The sequence below is a fragment of the Neolamprologus brichardi genome, chromosome 17, assembly GCF_056152115.1.
Source record: "Neolamprologus brichardi isolate AB-2024 chromosome 17, ASM5615211v1, whole genome shotgun sequence".
Lineage (NCBI taxonomy): Eukaryota > Metazoa > Chordata > Actinopteri > Cichliformes > Cichlidae > Neolamprologus > Neolamprologus brichardi.
This window is the reverse complement of record NC_142120.1, coordinates 7887979-7906461: the sequence shown is the minus strand read 5'-3', so window position 1 is coordinate 7906461 and position 18483 is coordinate 7887979. Positions and strand designations below refer to the sequence as shown.

Sequence of the window (18483 nt, the reverse complement as noted above, 5' to 3'; positions counted from 1 at the left end):
CAAGTTTTATTGATGAATCAGCCACAGCAGTCACTCACCATTTCTTTCCTATATACCTGCGGTGCTGTGAAAAATATTTGCTCCCTTCCTCATTTCTTTCTTTTTTTTCAGATTTGTCATACATGTTTCACATCATCAAACAAATATATTAGTAGAAAAAGAGAACCTGACGCAATAAAAAAATGCAAAAAAGCAGCCCCAGACCATCACACTGCCACCACTATGTTTGACTCTTGGTATGATCTTCCTTTTATGAAATGATCTGACAAAAAAAATAGAGCCAATTACTTTTTCACACAGAGCCAGGCAAATTTAAAAACTGCATTTTGCAGTTATTTGGGATATCTTTGTTTAATATTGGTCCAACTGTGACACATTTACATATATGAGAAGAGGCAGATTGCTTTTAAAAGCATTTTAAGTTACTTTTCCCTGGTTGAGGGCATTGCTTTGTTCCCTTCTTCATTCAGAGCTCGTTTTTCACCTAATACTTTACTTTCATTCGCTTAACAGTGACAGATTCAAGTTAAATATGATCCAAATACGACAGAATTTCTTACAACGTTTTTCTTTTTGAGTTTTTAATGTGCTTTTGGCAGTTTTCCAATATCACTCGAGAAGGAAAATAACTGCGTATTACGTGATAGCATTACTCTAAAGATGTCTTAATATTCCCTGAGACGAATTATCTCCAGCTAGTTTGGAGTAACTGCTAAAACAAAGCAACAATGCTGGGATGAATTGATTATCCTTTCAAGCATTATACAACTGTCAGCGTAACACTGAGATGCGTGATTGCCAAACATCCACCCTCAGCCTCCCTCTCAGCCTCCAATATGAATAGATAATTACACTGCGTCATTCTTCTTTTTGCAGGTCTGCGATGTGTTTCAGCTCATCCCACGTCCCTAGCAGTGCATGAGTCATTTTGGTTCAACACTATGTTATGCAGAACCAAGCTGCCCTTTCTTTCTTTTTTGGGTGTTGATTCAAGCCCTCTTACACATTTCAACATGTCGAACACTACCACAAAAGACACAGGAAAATCCATTTGTCATGTCCCTCACAGTACAATTCATTATGGATGGTGCACTGAACCACTTCAGAAGCTTTAAAGGGTCAGCTTTTCAGTGTTTTCTGAGAAAAACCCATTTCAGAACATAATTAATCATCAGGGCGAGATGTTTTTGTGCTGTTTGGTAAAGGTGGAACTCCGTCTTCATTGTTGTGGAAAGTAATTGAGAATGGATGACGCTTTGCTAAACCCAAGGACTCTAAAAGCTGTCCTTTTCAGCACAGCGGTCAAAGTAAAAGCACAAGACATGACTGAGGTGCTCAGTTAAACCGGAACATGACAAAGAAGAAATACTGACAGAGCGAAAATTATTGATTAAATAATGTTGAAAGAAAACATAAATATGCAACATTACAGATTTATTACAGATGTTAATGAAAGGCCGTATAAAGATTTAAAATATGTCATATGTGACCGTTTGACCTCTCCTTTGAGATTAATAGATTGATTTTAAGATATAAAGAATTTAAAACTATGTTTCTTACTGCCATTGGCAACATATAATCATATGGAATGATACAATGAATATTTGGATTTTAAATATCACATTACTTTTGACCTCTTTTTCAAATAAGGTCAAACTTTCATAAAATGTCTTTTATCATCTTTTAACTACGATTAGAATTCAACTGCCTTCGCTTGTATTGGCAACATTTAGGAAATGATGCTGGTATATAAGGATTATAATATCTATTATTCGTTACCTTCTCATATATATTATTGAATTTCTACTGCTTTTTTTAAAGGGCACACTGCACACCATGCTGGAATATCAATTCAATTTTATTTATATAGTGCCAAATCACAACAACAGTCACCTCAAGGCACCTTATATTGCACAGTAGATCGTACAATAATACATACAGAGAAAAACCCAACAATCATATGACCCCCTATGAGCAAGCACTTTGGCGACAGTGGGAAGGAAAAACTCCCTTTTAACAGGAAGAAACCTCCAGCAGAACCAGGCTCAGGGAGGGGCGGGGCCATCTGCTGCGACCGGTTGGGGTGAGAGAGGGAAGACAGGATGAAAGACATGCTGTGGAAGAGAGACAGAGATTAATAACAGGTGTGATTCAATGCAGAGAGGTCTATTAATAAATAGTGAGTGAGAAAGGTGACTAAAAAGGAAAAACTCAATGCATCATGGGAATCCCCCGGCAGCCTACGTCTATTGCAGCACAACTAAGGGAGGATTCAGGGTCACCTGGTCCAGCCCTAACTATATGCTTTAGCAAAAAGGAAAGTTTTAAGCCTAATCTTAAAAGTAGAGATAGTGTCTGTCTCCCGAATCCAAACTGGAAGCTGGTTCCACAGAAGAGGGGCCTGAAAACTGAAGGCTCTCCCTCCTATTCTACTTTTAAATACTCTAGGAATATGCATGAGGTTTTTTTTTTTGTTTTTTTTTAGCTAATAGCTCCTTGGAAATCACCTTGTATGTGCAAAAATATAATTTTATGTCTTTTGAACTGTGTTAGCTTTGGCATTTTTAGTAGATTTGACTAAAGAAATTGGAATAAACTGTGCTTTTGTGAAAGGTTGCTAATAACAAAGTCTGCAAAGATACACACAAGCTTAACTTGTAAAAGCAGCACTGAGCGAGAGCTGCTTATATATCAATTTTTGAAAAATTCAAACAAAATTCTAGAGGGACTAATTTCTAATATTTGTAACCTGTGTTAACTAGCTTTTCTCTCCTAAGAATAAGCTCGTGGTCAAGCAGGCATGAACTGCTTGTTGTGATTATTGTCGTGATTATTCCCACGACATTAAATATTGCTGTTTTGTCAGAGATAATTGAACTGCTGCTGTGCTGGGCTCACCTAAAACCATGGCCTTGTTTTCTTTCCTAAACGAGAACACTTGATCCAGTTTAATGCATCTAGAGTCCCGTGTCCTGCTGTCCTACAAACCTTCAGTTTTGCCATCAGTTGATCTCTGACACTTTCCTGCCTTTTTTTTCTTGCATCAGGAGTTTTTATTATGTGAAATAGAGGCGCAACCACATTTTAAACAAGTGAACAATAGCTGCAAGTTCATCTCCTTTAAAAACCTGTTCACATCCATCATATTTTTGAGGGTTGTCGTTTCTAAATCCTTGAACTTTCAGATAGTTTACAAGTTTCAATGAAAAGAAGACAATAAAGCCTGAACACTATAAACTACAGTGAGCCTGATTTCTTGTGTTATAGCAGACGTGTCCTCAGAGCTAGAATGTCTCACCATAAACAAAACAGACTAAGGGGTTATAAATAAGTAGCTTAAATGTTATAAATATAAAATATCAAAGTGTATTAGAAAATAAATCAATCAATTAATGAATTGACAAAAATCAATTCTCTTCAGCTTTTTAAGCAGCATAAGCTGTTGTGACAATCATCACTTTAAGGCTACATCCAGACGTACATGGGAATTTTTGAAAACTGAGTTTTCTAGTTTTTGTTTAAAAAAAAAATCCTGATAACATGTCAAGTTTTGAAAAAATATCTCTGTCCACATGTAAATGCAAAAAACAAAATCAAATGCTGTCAAGAACATGCCACATCCTAACCGTGTAGAAATGTTGGCCAATCAGAAGTCTAGAAGCCTGTTTACTTCATCATTTTCAAATGTTAATAATGAAAGACCGTATTTTGTATTTTGAAAGCATAAACTGGGTTTTGTACACTCACAAAACCTGAAGTACTTCTCAAAAGTTTTTTGTGTTTTTTGGAAAAGGCAGCTAATTTTGTGTTATTTTTCAAGTGCCTTCATCATTTCAAGTGTTAATAACTAAAGACAGTATTTTGGATTTTGTCTCACTGGCTCCCTTGGCCAGAGTTTATTCAATTAAAAAAAATTACAATTTTACATTAGTGTGAGTGATTGATAATCATAAGTCATAGCGCTGTGAGATATGGCTGGTGTAGACTCACAACCTAGGAATGGACAAAATGCATACTGCATTCATAAATTAAATTTGAAAAATTACATTTTTTCAAAACCGATGACGATATTTGCATCGGGATTTGGGTTGTTAGTGTCTGCGCTGAATGTAGATGTCACATCCAAAGTTCAGTCGGACGCCTCTTTCTTTCTAAATGGAGGGACAGTAACTGTGTGTGTATACGTGAGCGTGTAAAAACTGCAAATAGTAAGATTAACCGCACAAGTATTTTGTCTATGTCCGCCATTGTAGAAATTCCTCTCATGCAAACAGTAACATCAGCACAGCATGACCTCAAAACAGGCACACACCTTTAACATTGCGTGACTAAATCTCCTTTACCTCGTCCACACGTAAACACAAAAACTGAGTTTTTGAAAATCTCAGTTTATTAGTGATCCAAAAAGCCGTCTTCTGTGTGGACGAAAGGCCCAAACACATAAAAAAGCTGCGTTTTCAAAAATATCCGTGTACATGTGGACGTAGTCTAAGACCAATAATAACAATAGTAAGACCAAGAATAACTAGAAGTTCAATAACTAAAGTTGCAGGATTAAAATGTGTTGCAATCAGCACCACGAATGCTGACCAGCACTGCATTGCCCAGCCTATGTTGATACAAGACACAAAATCAACAGCATTGTTATAAAAGTTTTTTCTGACTGTATTCAAAATTCATACATTCTATAGTTATTACATGCAAAGTCCCGAGATCAGTGAAGAAGGATTTACAACACAGAAATGTCCAACTTCTGGAAATCATGTTCATCATCAGTGGAGTGTGGTATGGAGGTGATTAGCTTGTAGCACAGCAGCTTTTAGCCCGTCCACATTTTTGGGTTGAGTGTTTCTTCCTCTTTACAGCAGTTTATAGATTTCCAGTGGAATTAACATCAGACAAGTTGGCTGGCCAATCAATAAGATAAGATGATGAGGTGGTAGTGTTGGTAATGTGGGAAGGAAGCCCAGCTGGAAAAGGAAATTAACATCTCCATAAAGCGTGTCAGCCAATAGCAGTACAAAGTGCTCTGCAATCTCATACAAAGAGGGGGAACACATACAAAACATATTTGGATTCAATATTTAAATTGCAAAAAAGAGCTATTAGAATAATAAATAACGTTGGATATAGGGAGTCCACCAACCAGTTTTTTGTAGGATCATCTATGTTAAAATTCATGGACATTATATATTCTAAAACTTTAGAAATGATATATCGTGTGATTAAAAAGAATGTTCCAATTTGTATTTTAAGTATGTTTCAACTAAGAGATGTAAAATATGATTTGAGGGGGTCTTATAAGTTTGAAATGCCTAAAGTGAGAACCAATGTTAAGTATAGATGTGTGTCAGTTTTGGGAGTGAAATTATGGAATGGACTTAATGATGAACTAAAGATGTGTTTTTCTTTGTCATTCTTCAGGAAGATTTTAAAAATTAGTATTATACAAGGTTATAGAAATTTGGTTTGTTAAAAAATTTTTGTGTTGATTTAATTTCTTGATTTATCATTGATTTCTTTTCAAACTGTTATACAACTTATTTATCAATGCTATTTATTTTCTTGGTTAAGGATTTGATTATTTCTATGGGGGTAAGGGATAGGATAAGTATAAGCCATAAGGCTTCAGCCTATTCCTTTTTCGGTTACTGTTTGAGTACTTTTATGTAAAAATTATAATCTGTTGTTGTTGTTGACTGAAATAAAAATTTCAATTCAAATTAAAAAAAAAAAAATCAATCTCCTGGTAGAAAGCTGCACGAAGTCTGGACTTGATAAACCACAGTGGACAAACCGCCACCAACACCAGCAGATGACAAGGTGACCTAAATCAGCATAGACTGCAGGAACTTCACACTGGACCTCAAAACCCTTGGATTCTGTATCTCTCCTCTCTTCCTCCAGATTTCCAAATTGCAGTGTTTACTTTTATGTCATTTACTTTCTGATGTCGTCGCTGGTTCGGGGTGGTTGGATTAGGAATGCAACAGCTGTAGCCCCTTTCCCAAAGATACATGTCTTCCCTACTTTGTGAAGCTCCCCCAAGTTTTTGAATCAACTTTTCTCAAGGCTGCGCCAAATCCCTGATGCGTGTGCACCTTTTCCTGCCACACTTTTCCCTTCCAGTCACATTTTCATTAATATTCTTAGGTACAACACTCTGCACAAGGCCAAACTTTTCAGCAATCACATCCTGTGTAAGCCACAGGATGTGATTGCTGAAAAGTTTGGCTATTGTGATCTGGACAACTGTCAAGTCAACAGATTATAACTGATTGTGGCTGTGTGCACTGAACTAGATCGAGACATCTATCTTATCCATGCTTTTTAAATATTACAATATTTAAGTAAGTAAGTGAAACTTCATTTATATAGCACCTTTCAAGATATTGATCACAAAGTGCTGTACAAAAGAAAACAAAAAAAGACTTCAGGGGCCTCCTATTTCTGGCCAGTGTGTTGCAATGCAAACCATACAAGGGAGATTTTGTTGTAGCTCGTTAGTTGAACACTAATTCCTGGATATTTTGTAACCATCCTAGCGATCAATTATCAGTGGACTCCAGGGGAAAGAACTGCGTCTACTCAACATAGATCATATGTGTTAGAGGAATGAGCAAACAAACAGCAGATTCAGATGTGACTCTGTAACTTTTAATTGCCGTGTGGACTGCTGAAGGCAGCGGCAGAGATCAGACAGGACTCACAAAGTTTGTATGCGTGTGTGTGAAACAAGACTGCCAAACAGACAGCAGGAGCAGGTGAGAGAGCGTGCAATGTGAAAGCAAGAAGAGTGCACCGAGGGGAACTTGTGCCCATTCATCTCTTCACTCAGATACCAGCAGGTACAGAGGTATGGCAGCCTTACAAGGTCAATATTTTACTTTGGCTCCTGTGCGCTAATTAAATTACAGGCAGAGTGCCTCGGGAGAGCACACACAGACGGTTATGGACCCTGTAACCCCCCTCCAACGGTTCTTACAAGCCAAACAATTTGTAGCATGAGCTGAGATGCTGGCTCGTTTACTCACCGCAACGCGGCCGATATGAAGCAATTTCACATGTTCAGGGAGATCGGGGGAGTAGTGAGGCAAATCAAGCAGCCAGGCTGGACTTGGAGATAAGTGTGGAATATTTTTTGAAGCCCAGAGTGAAAAAGTGAAAATGGATGAGGAAAGTTTAAATTCTCTGTATGTGATTCCAGTGGGATTGTTTTGTTTTTCCCATGATCAGCATGCATGGATATCCAATGTGCTTGTGTCTTGTCTTCAGGAACAATAACAAGCCTCAGATTGATCTAAGGTACTTTATTTCTGACAACCTGTTAGCCTAGTCATCACTAATAAGGAGAACAATGTCGCAAATTCACTAATTACAGCATAACTATAAGAGTTTTAGAATTTGGGATCTGTTTGCCTCTCTGACAGAGAGAGGAAGAAAGAAAAAACGAGTTTTGGAATCATGTTTTTGTGCAACTGCATGAATCTCCGCGGGTATGAGGGAGTGGGGAGGGAACATCAGCCTAAGTTTAAGCAGCTCTGCAATTGGCTGAGCGCACCAGGAAGTCCGGCCGCTCCGAATCTGTCATCTGACTTTGACGCAGGCACTTCAGCTTCCGGAAAGTCAACTGCAACCGCGGAAAAAGCGAAACATGGCTCCCAAACTTGAACTTCCAAGCGCCGCGTTGATGGTCGGGCTGTTGTTTTTCTCCCTGATCCCCCCGGCAGAGGCTTACGATGCCGGGGACGGTCTGGCCCTGCTGCTGTGCACCATCCTCACGGTGGTGGGTTTCTGTGCCTGCCTCGGCTGGTACGCGCGGAGGCGGAACGGACAGCTGTGACGCTGACGAGACGGGATACTCCAGCTGCTACCTGCTACCAACCACCACATTATAATACGAATTTTGCGTGATCACCCGTGGACTTTTGTGGCACAGGCTTTGTGTCTTAAAGACTGATAAGAAACGTGCCTTACTGGGATTAATGCGGCAAGTTCAACGAGGACCACGCGGAGTTGAAGAAGGTGGAGCGTAACATCCAGGAAGCAAACAGGAACTGTTGCTCGTTGCACTGCTGACATGATTATTATTAATGACCAAAAACACTGTTGCCTTCACCATGAACAGACTTCTGCAGCTGTAGCAGGCTCCCTAAGATGCCCACACTATGTACATTTTCGCGCACATTTTCCATCTGTCGAGGCGATTTCCTGACGCGTTGCGCTTATAGTGACTGTCACTGTTGGAAGCGCAGTGTCACATGATTGGAGTGTGTTTTGCAGTTTTGTCACTGTTGCTAATTAAACATGTAGAATAAACGCGACACTTAACAACTTATGTTCGTGTGTGGAGACGGTGCTTCATTGCATTCAGGTTGAACAGATCCTCCACTAAATGAACCGGGTTTAGCAGATCGGAGAGTAAACATTGCAATCTGTCGTCTGCAGCCTGTATTACTTGCTCTGGCGTGCCTGTCATTCCATGCTGTAACATATATTTGAAGTGTGTTGAAAGTTTAGTGCAGGGATGTCAAATACAAGGCCCAGGGGAGCAGAGTTGGCCCAGCAAAGGCTTCAATCTTCATAGATTTTGGACTTATAGTTGTATTTTTAGACGTTTTACAGCTTTTCCTACTTGTAGAGAACTCACAAATGACCTTCCATGTGACACCAAGTAATTAAGAAATATATTAAATGTACTATAGAAATTTCAGTGGGTCAACAGTAACAATGGAAGTCCGAAGAGTCGTGCTGACAGATTTCTTTATCATGAAGAAAAACTGTGGCATGCTGTTGAAACTGCCCCTTATTTTTCATATATGAAGATATGTACACTATAAATAAAATGAGGCTGATTGTTTATGTAGTATGTCACACCTTCAGAAACTTCCATCAGTCCATTTTCTACCCAGGACCTTCTTGTTGTGACAATGCTAACCACCATGACACCTCTTATAATAATATATAGCATTTTATATATACATATATATATTAAATTCATTTTGGAATAAACTAGTGATGTAAACTAGCTTTACCACCCTATACAGCCAACAGTTTACATTATTAGGTTATTAAATTAGTTTATTATGCAGTGAAATAGGACCTTATAAAAATGAATGCCCTTTAGCAAATGTCATTAATTTCTTTTAAAGGCAAGAAGTCAACTTTGCCTGTTGCTTAATGTAAATATGTCCATGTAGTAATGGTGGATAAGTTACCACACGTGTGATGTGTGGTTTAAAGGAAATGTGACTGCTTCATAAAGGGTTAAAAACTCCCCCCACTCCACAGAGATCCCTATTGTACAGAGTGTATATCAGTTACCAATAGCAACATGCTTCCTTTATGTTATGGTAATTATTCATTCATGATTCCTACACTAAGGATTTTTGTATGTTTGAAGCATGCAAGTATGTATGTAAGTCTCCAGCTGTGCACAATATTCAGTTGTAAGACTTCTCATGGCATCGCAGGTCCCCATACATGGTTGAGAAATCAAATATCCTATGAATTTATCATGCTGCCTCAGTGAGGATGACGACCAGTGCAAAGCTGCACTGTGTCTGCAAACAGGATCAATCAATGCTGTGGTCTGAATCCAGAAAGGGATCAAATTGGGTTGAAATTAAAATAATAAGAATTAAAAAGAAAAAGAAAAAAAAAAACCTGCCGCATTTTAATTGTTTTACGTTAAAAACCCGTTTCATTCTAAAGAAGTTGATGTGAATCAATCCTTAAAAAAAGAATCTAGTTTAGTAGACACTTGACGATCCGTTACTCTGCGCGTTACCAGGGGAACCCGCCTGGCGGGGGAGGGGAGAGGAAGGGGGGGGGGGGGGGTAGCTGTGGCTGTAACGCGTTACCGGCCAGAAGCAGAAGCAGAAGCAGCAGCAGGCACCGCTGAGCAGATGTTACCGTGAGAGAGAGACGCTGTTAACCGCCGCCGCCGCTGCTGCAACAAGAGACAAGACGCGTCTTGGATCACAAATAGGGGATGCAGGGCGCATGCGCAGTGGGTTCCGTTTACTGTAGGATATTCACGGTGGAGGCAGAAAAAAGGGGGCAGGCAACAAAGCAGGCTTTTTAAAACGGCGAAAAGCACGATTTGTGCAATGTAAATAGCGAACAGGAGGGACACGAAATTGGATTGTCAACAGGTAGGGTTTTGGTTGATCTTATGGTCGACTGTCTCTCTCGTTCTCTCATCTTTTTTTCTCTTTTTTTTTTCTTTTGGCCTTGTCTTGTGTGGTGGATGCGATTCCAGCCAAACCATAGCGGAGACTTGGAAATTATTCTAGTATAATGGACATGCGGATCCGCTGCACCGTTGTGCTTCATCCGGCCGACTGGGACGCAAAGGCGATTATTTAATTCTGCTCCGTGTTTAACTAAATTCTATCGGATTCAAACGGGCATTTAAAAAGAGAGAGACCACTCGACTCACGGAGGACACATTTAAATGCGTAAGTAGACACAAGCGCACTTATTAACGAAATGGAGCATCGCTATATGTTATGCAATTTTTCCCCCACCGAAAAAAAAATTACATATATATATGGAATTGAGCTCGCAATAAAAAAATTTTTTTTACCAACGGGCTTTGTTAGTGCCATTTTTACCCATCCTTTTTTCAACCCAGCCCTACTGATTATCGCATCCGCACATTGCAAAAAGAATTACGCCGATGTGGCTCACAGAGCGGGTGTTACGCGTTATGTTCGCTTAACTCTTTGTAATTAGTAACATAAAGGATGATCTGGGGGAAAAATGGAGGCTGGCTCCATAGACGCCCTAATGAGAACACCGCTTATTAACGTTAGACCCGTTAATCCAGTTAACCTTTAGTCAGACAAGAAAGAAAGGGGGGGAAAAAAAGGGGGGGGGGCGCTTTATCGCGTACTGTATGCACCCTTTACCAGTCGATTTACCACAACGCATAAAGGTTGGGGTGAGTTTATTCGAGGCATCCACCGATCCAGGGAGCTCTGTTCTGTAGGGTGTGATCAAGAAGAGCTTATTTTTGGACTGCATTTGTCTTAATGTTTCACAGTGCGCTGAAAATGTAAAAAAAGAAAAAAAAAGAAAAAAATCCAAGCCTAGATCTGTTTGCGTGTGTGTGTATGTTTGCCACTCGTTTATTTCCTACAGACGACAGAAAAAAAGAAGAAAACTCAGTCGTTTGTTAATGAAGCCTCAACTGTGCTTTCATGGCTTTGTGCTGCTTTTGTTCAGGAAGCGACGTGAAAGAATATTCTGTTAGTCTAACGCATTGATGCTTTAGTCGAGCTCGCTTACTGTCTGTGTGATTCTCAGTAGACAAAGTATTCAGGCTGAGTTCTGCACTGAGCCACTCAAAATGCTAAAAAGTAAATCATTAAATAATCGTCAGGGCAAAGGAAAATTATGTTCATGGGAGTATAGATGGTACAGGTGTAATTTAACTCTTGTATGGGACTGAATGTTGATGGGATGAACGTATTTTTCAGGGATTTTTTTTTTTTAGGTGTGATGAGACAAAGGAACAAAGGATGCCTTAGAGGAGAGGTTGCCTATACGCCTGGAAACCTCTTCAAAGCACACCGCCAAATGGATCTAACGCCTCCCCCTGCCACCTCTAGATCATGATACTTGGCTGAAGCTATTCCGCTATCTTTATGATCCCTCCTCCATCTATGGCGAACTATAGCCATGCAGGGGACCACAACATCTTGCAGAATGTCTCTCCTCTCACCACGTTCCTCAAACTGACCTCTCTGGGTTTTATCATTGGAGTCGGTGTGGTCGGAAACCTCCTGATCTCCATCCTGCTGGTCAAAGACAAGAGCCTGCACCGAGCGCCCTACTATTTCCTGTTGGACCTGTGCGCCTCTGACATCCTGCGCTCCGCCATCTGCTTCCCTTTTGTCTTCACCTCAGTCAAGAATGGGTCTGCCTGGACCTACGGCACGTTGACCTGCAAAGTGATCGCCTTCCTGGGTGTGCTCTCCTGTTTCCACACGGCTTTCATGCTGTTCTGTGTCAGTGTCACCCGTTACCTGGCCATCGCGCACCACCGTTTCTACACCAAGAGGCTGACTTTCTGGACGTGTTTGGCTGTCATCTGCATGGTGTGGACGTTGTCTGTGGCTATGGCGTTCCCTCCGGTGCTAGATGTAGGGACGTACTCTTTTATCCGGGAGGAGGACCAGTGCACATTCCAGCACCGTTCCTTCAGGGCAAATGATTCGCTGGGCTTCATGCTTCTGCTGGCGCTCATCCTCCTGGCCACACAACTGGTTTACCTCAAGCTCATCTTTTTCGTCCACGACCGTCGAAAGATGAAGCCCGTCCAGTTCGTGCCTGCCGTCAGCCAGAACTGGACCTTCCACGGCCCAGGTGCCAGCGGGCAAGCGGCGGCTAATTGGCTGGCTGGATTTGGAAGAGGCCCCACCCCGCCTACTTTGCTGGGCATCCGGCAGAACAGCAATGCAGCGGGCCGCAGGCGTCTACTGGTATTGGATGAATTCAAAACCGAGAAGAGGATTAGTAGGATGTTCTACATCATGACGTTTTTCTTCCTGGCACTGTGGGGGCCCTACCTGGTTGCCTGCTACTGGCGGGTGTTTGCAAGGGGCCCCGTTGTCCCTGGAGGCTACCTGACAGCAGCCGTGTGGATGAGCTTTGCCCAGGCTGGGGTCAATCCTTTCATCTGCATCTTCTCTAACAGAGAGCTTCGGCGTTGCTTCAGCACCACACTCCTCTACTGCAGAAAATCCAGGTTACCAAGGGAACCCTACTGTGTTATATGAGGGTTTTACTGTGGGTTTTTTTCTCATCTATGTCTCTATTGCCCTGATTGATCTTGATCTGGGTTTGCTCCCATTGTACAGCGTACTCTCTCTTTCTATCTCCCTTCTCTTCATCCTCCAGTTTCCTCCTGTTCCTCCTTCTCCTGGCCCTTCTTTACAGAGGTTGAAGGTGGACTGCCAATCACGTGGCTGTGCTGGGGCGATTGAATCTAAATCGTATCACACACGGAGGCTGAAGGGAATGGGAATAACGCAGGGGGAATGGATCACCTCCTGTGTTTATGTTCTAGTAAACAGACATTGTGGAAGGCCATGCCAATGCAGAGATGCAAAAAGTTGAAAGAAAAAAAAAGAGAGAGAGCGATTTGACAGAACAGTGAAAACAAGACGTCTTGCTTGGGATATTTTGAAGACACGTTATTCTGTGAGGTGTGAAATACGTAAGTATGAAAAGAAAAAGAAAAAAAAATAATAACACAAAACAAAGAAATGATACCTCTCAAGGAATCACTGGAAATGTTTTACATTTTAAGAGTTGCACTAAAAAGAAGATGTAAAGATGCTTTTTTGGGGGGGTCGACAGTTGCATTGCAAGGACAACTTTTTTGTTGTTTTTTCCTTCTCCCCCCTCTCCCTCCAAACTAAACAATGAATGCTTTAATTTGCAACAGACTACACAACCGCTGTAAGTAGAGCAAAAACTGTTGGATTACACCATCACAAGAGGATAAAATGGTTTTAATGTAAGTGATATCTCTTTCATTTACCGGGCAGGGGGCTTAATGATGGGGGATTTACAATGTGTGGTTTTGAAGTTGCAACTTAAAATCTAGAAATGATTTCTTGTAGTTTTATCCATATGTCCCTAGTGTCTGGCATTGTTATTTTCCTAACACATTTTTACAAAAAACAAAAAAAACAAACAAAAAAAAAAAACAGAGGAAAAAAAAGATGAAGTGATGTTTGGAATTTTAAAAAAAAAGTTGCTTTTGAAAACAACCTTGTGCTTAAAAAAGACATTGAAGAAGTAGTTAAATGTTTCATCATATCCATGTACCTAAACACTATCACATTGTTACAGTATTGCTGATGCCACTCCGGGTGTTCTTGCCTTAATGGTTATGATATTGTCATGTTTCTGGGGTTTATTTTTCAATCACTCCTGAAAAGTTTTCTTCTTCTTCTTCTTCTTTTTTTCTTTTTTTCCCCCTTTAGGTGCAAGGGGAGTTTTTTTTTTTCTTCTTCCTATTTTTCACATTAGCGTGAAGTGCATGTTCATTTTTAAAAGCTGGTCCACTCCCATGTGCATCACAGGCCATACACTGAGCAGCCCATTTTTATTCTGCAATGGTTTGCTACACCCCACAGAGTGCTCAGAGCACAGGGAGAGTGTGTGATTCTGTGTGTGTTTCTGTGTGTGTGTGTGTGTATGTGGATCAGACAACAGTCACTTCAAGACCAGAGCCTTAGTATGAAATCTTGCACAATTTGTAAAAAATGTAAAAGAAAAAAAAAAAGAGAGACATTTAAGGCACACCGTCTTGTTTCTACTTTCCCTACATTTGCTCTCTACTGATTGTTTTCAGTGACTTACTTTTTTCTCTTGTGGCCATTTTAATATTTATTATGTATTCTTTTTGTATATTATAGATAGATTGTGTGTAAGTATGTGAGTCTTTTCATTTTGAAGTCCCGAATGTGAGTACAGTTTCAGTTAGGATTGCATTTGCTGAAAGTTAACTGTGTAATCTGTTGCTTTTTGAAAATAAAAAGTTTCCATTTTGCAAAATTTGCATTTATCCCTGTCATTGGGTTGCGAAATGTTGACTGGTCAGATTTAGAGATTCTGAAGTAAAATAAATAAATAAATAAATAATAAAGAAAATGTACATTTCTTTCTCTAAAATGTAATTTCTCATCTTATACCATCAGGCGTCTGACTGGTTAGCATTTTAAAGCCACTGCTCATGTGCATATTTGTATTTAAGACATTATTTGTGGTTATTTCTACAAAGGTTTTTATATGTGTATATAGTCATGCTTTTTTATAAGCAAAACACATGAAAAAATATTTAAAGTATGCCTCTTCAAACCCAATCTTTTCTGTCATTTGAGTCCTTGGAACAGCTTGCCAAAAGAGAATATGCTGTATGCTAAACCTTGTCACTGAATATGAAGTGTCTTTGACATTTAATGGGGATAATCTCCATGGATGTAACTCTGGGCGCATACCCTTGCAGTTTTTTTTCAGTCTGTGTTAAAGAGGAATACCACTGAATTTCATATGTAATATATGCAACTCCCATATGGAGTAATGGCAAACCACTCTGGGATAATGAATGCCCTTATACTGAGCCTTCCAGTCACAAATGACATAGCAGTTTGACCCTTTCTCTCAGTTTTAAGGTCACATTGATTTGCAGCAGCACTGAACATGGAGCAAATTAACATTTTCTTTTGAATTTATATGCATGTGCAAGAAATTTGCCACCTCTGAATAAGTATTCATAATCATTCAGTAACAAACAAAAAGATCAACTAGTATATTGATTGTGATAGATAGACTGGGTATTTTCCTAGAGTCAAATGGAAACTATAAAAAAAAATCGAATTAACATTACAGTTTCAAAGCAAACCTAATAAAGACAACAAGGCCAATATATAGTTATTCTCAAATTGAGTGGTATTTCTCTTGAAAAGGTTATAATTTCAATGTGCTGGCAATGTCTCCATCTACACTGATGAACTGAATAATACAATATTTGTTACTACCAATTTTGTGTGATTCAGACATCAATGTGGATATTTTTCCACCTAAAACTCATTCCGTTAAATAATGACCTTAGCCTTGATGCCTGGAAATGCAAAAAATGGTGCTGAAATGGCTTGTAAACACTCCAGGTAATTGCATCCTGGACTGCAGGTTCCGCTGATGAAAAATATCTATTAGGGGTCCATTTTCATTATGGGGCTGGCAATTACTGTTTAATTTTGGACATTGATCATTTCACTTAGGCCCCAGAGGGGCCAAGTCAGATATTGTGAAATTAAAGGGAATACTGGTCTAGTTTTTTTTTTTTTTTTTTTTTTCATTCAGCATATGCAAATCACAAATAGTGTCACTACTGAGCACTGGCCCAATTTCTGGCATGTGCATTTGAGTGCCCCAGTAATTCTGCTTCTCCCTATGTCTGAGGGAAGATGACAGACAGCTTCTCTCTGTGTCTGAGGGAAGATGACAGGCAGAGGTGGCTGGCTTGAAAGCGGTTCATTCTGGCAGACAAGCTCACACATTGAACTCTTTTCCCTCTGAGCTACCATCTCTCCCGAGAAACATCAAGAAACATATTGTTCATAATCAAAGCCGTTACCATGTGACTGGAATTGGTTCTGTGCACTTGTGTTTAGATCATGAAAGAGGGGGATGGGGAGGCAGATAATTTTTGTGAGGCAATTACAGTACTTTGCTGGAGATACTTTTCATTTAATGATCAGAAGACGTCTGCATTGGATTTTGGCTGCCAATGAATAATACAAACATTCCTAATTCCATGCCTCTCTCCTTGTATCTCAGTGGATTTCCACACACAGTTTCAGTTGTTTAATGGACTGCCAATGGGCACTAAAAGAAAAAAAAGAATCTCACAATAGACCTCTTTTGCTGTCTATGATTTTAATAAATACCATCTGTTGACTGGCAAAGACTTTTTTTGAATGAGGGGGAAAAAAGCTCAACTAATGTGAGCCTTTCTGCACTCTTAAGCATTTTCTGTTTGTATAATGCATAGCAAACCTTAATTAAAGTGCAGCAAGTGTCCATGCCGAGAAGCACTCAAATATGGAAAGCTGCCTCGAATGGAATGGAGTGAATGACTCAATCATCTGACAGGCTACTCAGGAAAAAAAGGAAGAATTGCTTTCTGTCTTGGCATTACCCTTCTTCTTCTTATTTGTTTGATTGTGTGACCGCTTGAGAACGGAGCCGGCAATACAGTGGTTCAATACGCTTTGCATAATTTCTCAAGGGAATTCATTTTGTTTTGTGAAATGCCATTTACAGAGTATTGCGTGGGATGTTTGGTCAAATTATTATTATTTTGCTCAGCAGTGGTGGTCCTAGCCTGTTTGGCGCCCTGGGCGAACACTCCCTCTGGCACCCCCACTCCCCCCCCCCCACACACACACACACATAAAACATATTAAAGATTGTACATTAACATAAAACTGTCGAAATTCACCAGAGAAACACACGCACACACACATGAAGAGAGAAAATCATGAAATACATAATGGGCTTGGATTTACAACATTATGAACCCCTTTCCACGGGTTGTGTGTGAGACATTAAATCATCAAAATATAAAATACAAATTTTAAATTGTTATTGATCCCTCTCGATCATAATGTCTGGTGTTTTCGTGTTTGTTGTTTTGTTTTATTTTGCGAGTTGGTTATTAGATGCCGCTCCAGCCACCAGTGAATCCCCCGCCGCCCCGCCCTCTCCTCCCTGTGCCGCAAGCAGCAGGCGCACCTCGCATACGAAGGGCGCCCTTACTCCCAGGAAATGGGCGATAGAAAACCGATCGTTGCCTGTACCATTCCCAATATGCGCTGATGTCGGGGCAGCATGAGTACGAGCAATTTATTTATTTTTTGCCGATGCCAGTGATGCCGCCCCGGGCAACCGCCTGTGTCACCCTTATCAAAAACCGCTACTGTTGCTCAGTGTACATGTGCCTGTTTGTGAATGTCTGTGGTTAAATGACCTTGTGACACTGTGCTAGGTTTGTGGCTACAGATTTTCATGCATTTGCATTTGCCCTCACTCTCGGTTCAATCCACTATCAGTAGGTTTGAACTGCCTGTGAAGCCAAATGGATGTGTTTTTTTGCTGAATACTATGTGGTTCACATTCTTCATAGTGGAGGGCTTCAGTAGTTTTTGTTGGCCATGCAGCTTCATGGCTAATGTGCCATGGCCGATTGGTAATGGTCAAATGAATGATGACATGAGGATCACAACTGTGTCTCCATCTGTAGGTGTTAGCTAAAATGTAACTATTGTTGTCTGTTTTTTGTTTTATTCTTTTCTTTTGGCCGTCAGAATTTAATCTGGTTATGCTCTCCATCCTTTCAGAATCTACTCTTTCTCAAATGAATTTCATTTCCCCTTTATGTATGATGTTGTTTGATGTTATGAAGCTAATGAAGACTAAGATGTTAGTTGAAAAATGAGAGAATGTTTAGTACAACCGAACATAATGATGCATTCGATTCCTGGGGATGATAGTGAGGTTCTGTAAATGTTGCAAATGGTGCTGCATTTAATGTCTGACAAGCTATTACAGGCAGTGCTGGCCTCTGAATACCAATGATTAAAAAAAGGAGGATTAAGATTTCACCTTGTAATATCTCACTCTTCATGTCTTCATTTCCAGCAGCCACCCTCTCTGCAGCCCATCATGCAAATGCCTTATATAAAGAATATTTCTGCTTTAAATATTAACTGATTAAATTGGGGATGGAGCTTCAAAGGTTCTGTCCTGCATATTTAAACAGTATTTCTTTTTCTTCGCCAGTAATGTGAGACTTAGTGGCTGAATCATTTCTCTGGAAATTTGCTAGGGGCAAATTTTTAGCAGATGAACTCCATTCCGTCTTAGCATCACACCTGTATTTAAAAGCACTACTGGAGT

At 40.0% G+C, this 18483-nt stretch overlaps 2 protein-coding genes across 4 annotated transcripts; both read left to right on the top strand.

Annotated features, from left to right (window-relative positions):
• Positions 1–7575: 7575 nt before the first annotated feature.
• Positions 7576–8868, top strand: LOC118454320 (small integral membrane protein 30). Its single transcript, XM_035908643.2, has one exon. The coding sequence runs from the start codon at positions 7655–7657 to the stop codon at positions 7841–7843; it is 189 nt and encodes a 62-aa protein (XP_035764536.1). The 5' UTR covers positions 7576–7654; the 3' UTR covers positions 7844–8868.
• Positions 8869–9883: 1015 nt separating this feature from the next.
• gpr85 (G protein-coupled receptor 85) lies at positions 9884–14577 on the top strand. 3 transcript variants are annotated; one of them, XM_006780615.2, is made up of 3 exons: positions 9884–10157; positions 10265–10463; positions 11504–14577. In XM_006780615.2, exon 3 carries the CDS (start codon positions 11655–11657, stop codon positions 12786–12788), a length of 1134 nt encoding a protein of 377 aa, XP_006780678.1. In that variant the 5' UTR covers positions 9884–10157; positions 10265–10463; positions 11504–11654; the 3' UTR covers positions 12789–14577. The 3 variants fall into 3 exon arrangements, with proteins under 3 accessions (XP_006780678.1, XP_006780680.1, XP_006780677.1); XM_006780617.2 differs by lacking the exon at positions 10265–10463; XM_006780614.2 differs by lacking the exon at positions 10265–10463 and having other exon boundaries at positions 11487–14577.
• Positions 14578–18483: the final 3906 nt, after the last annotated feature.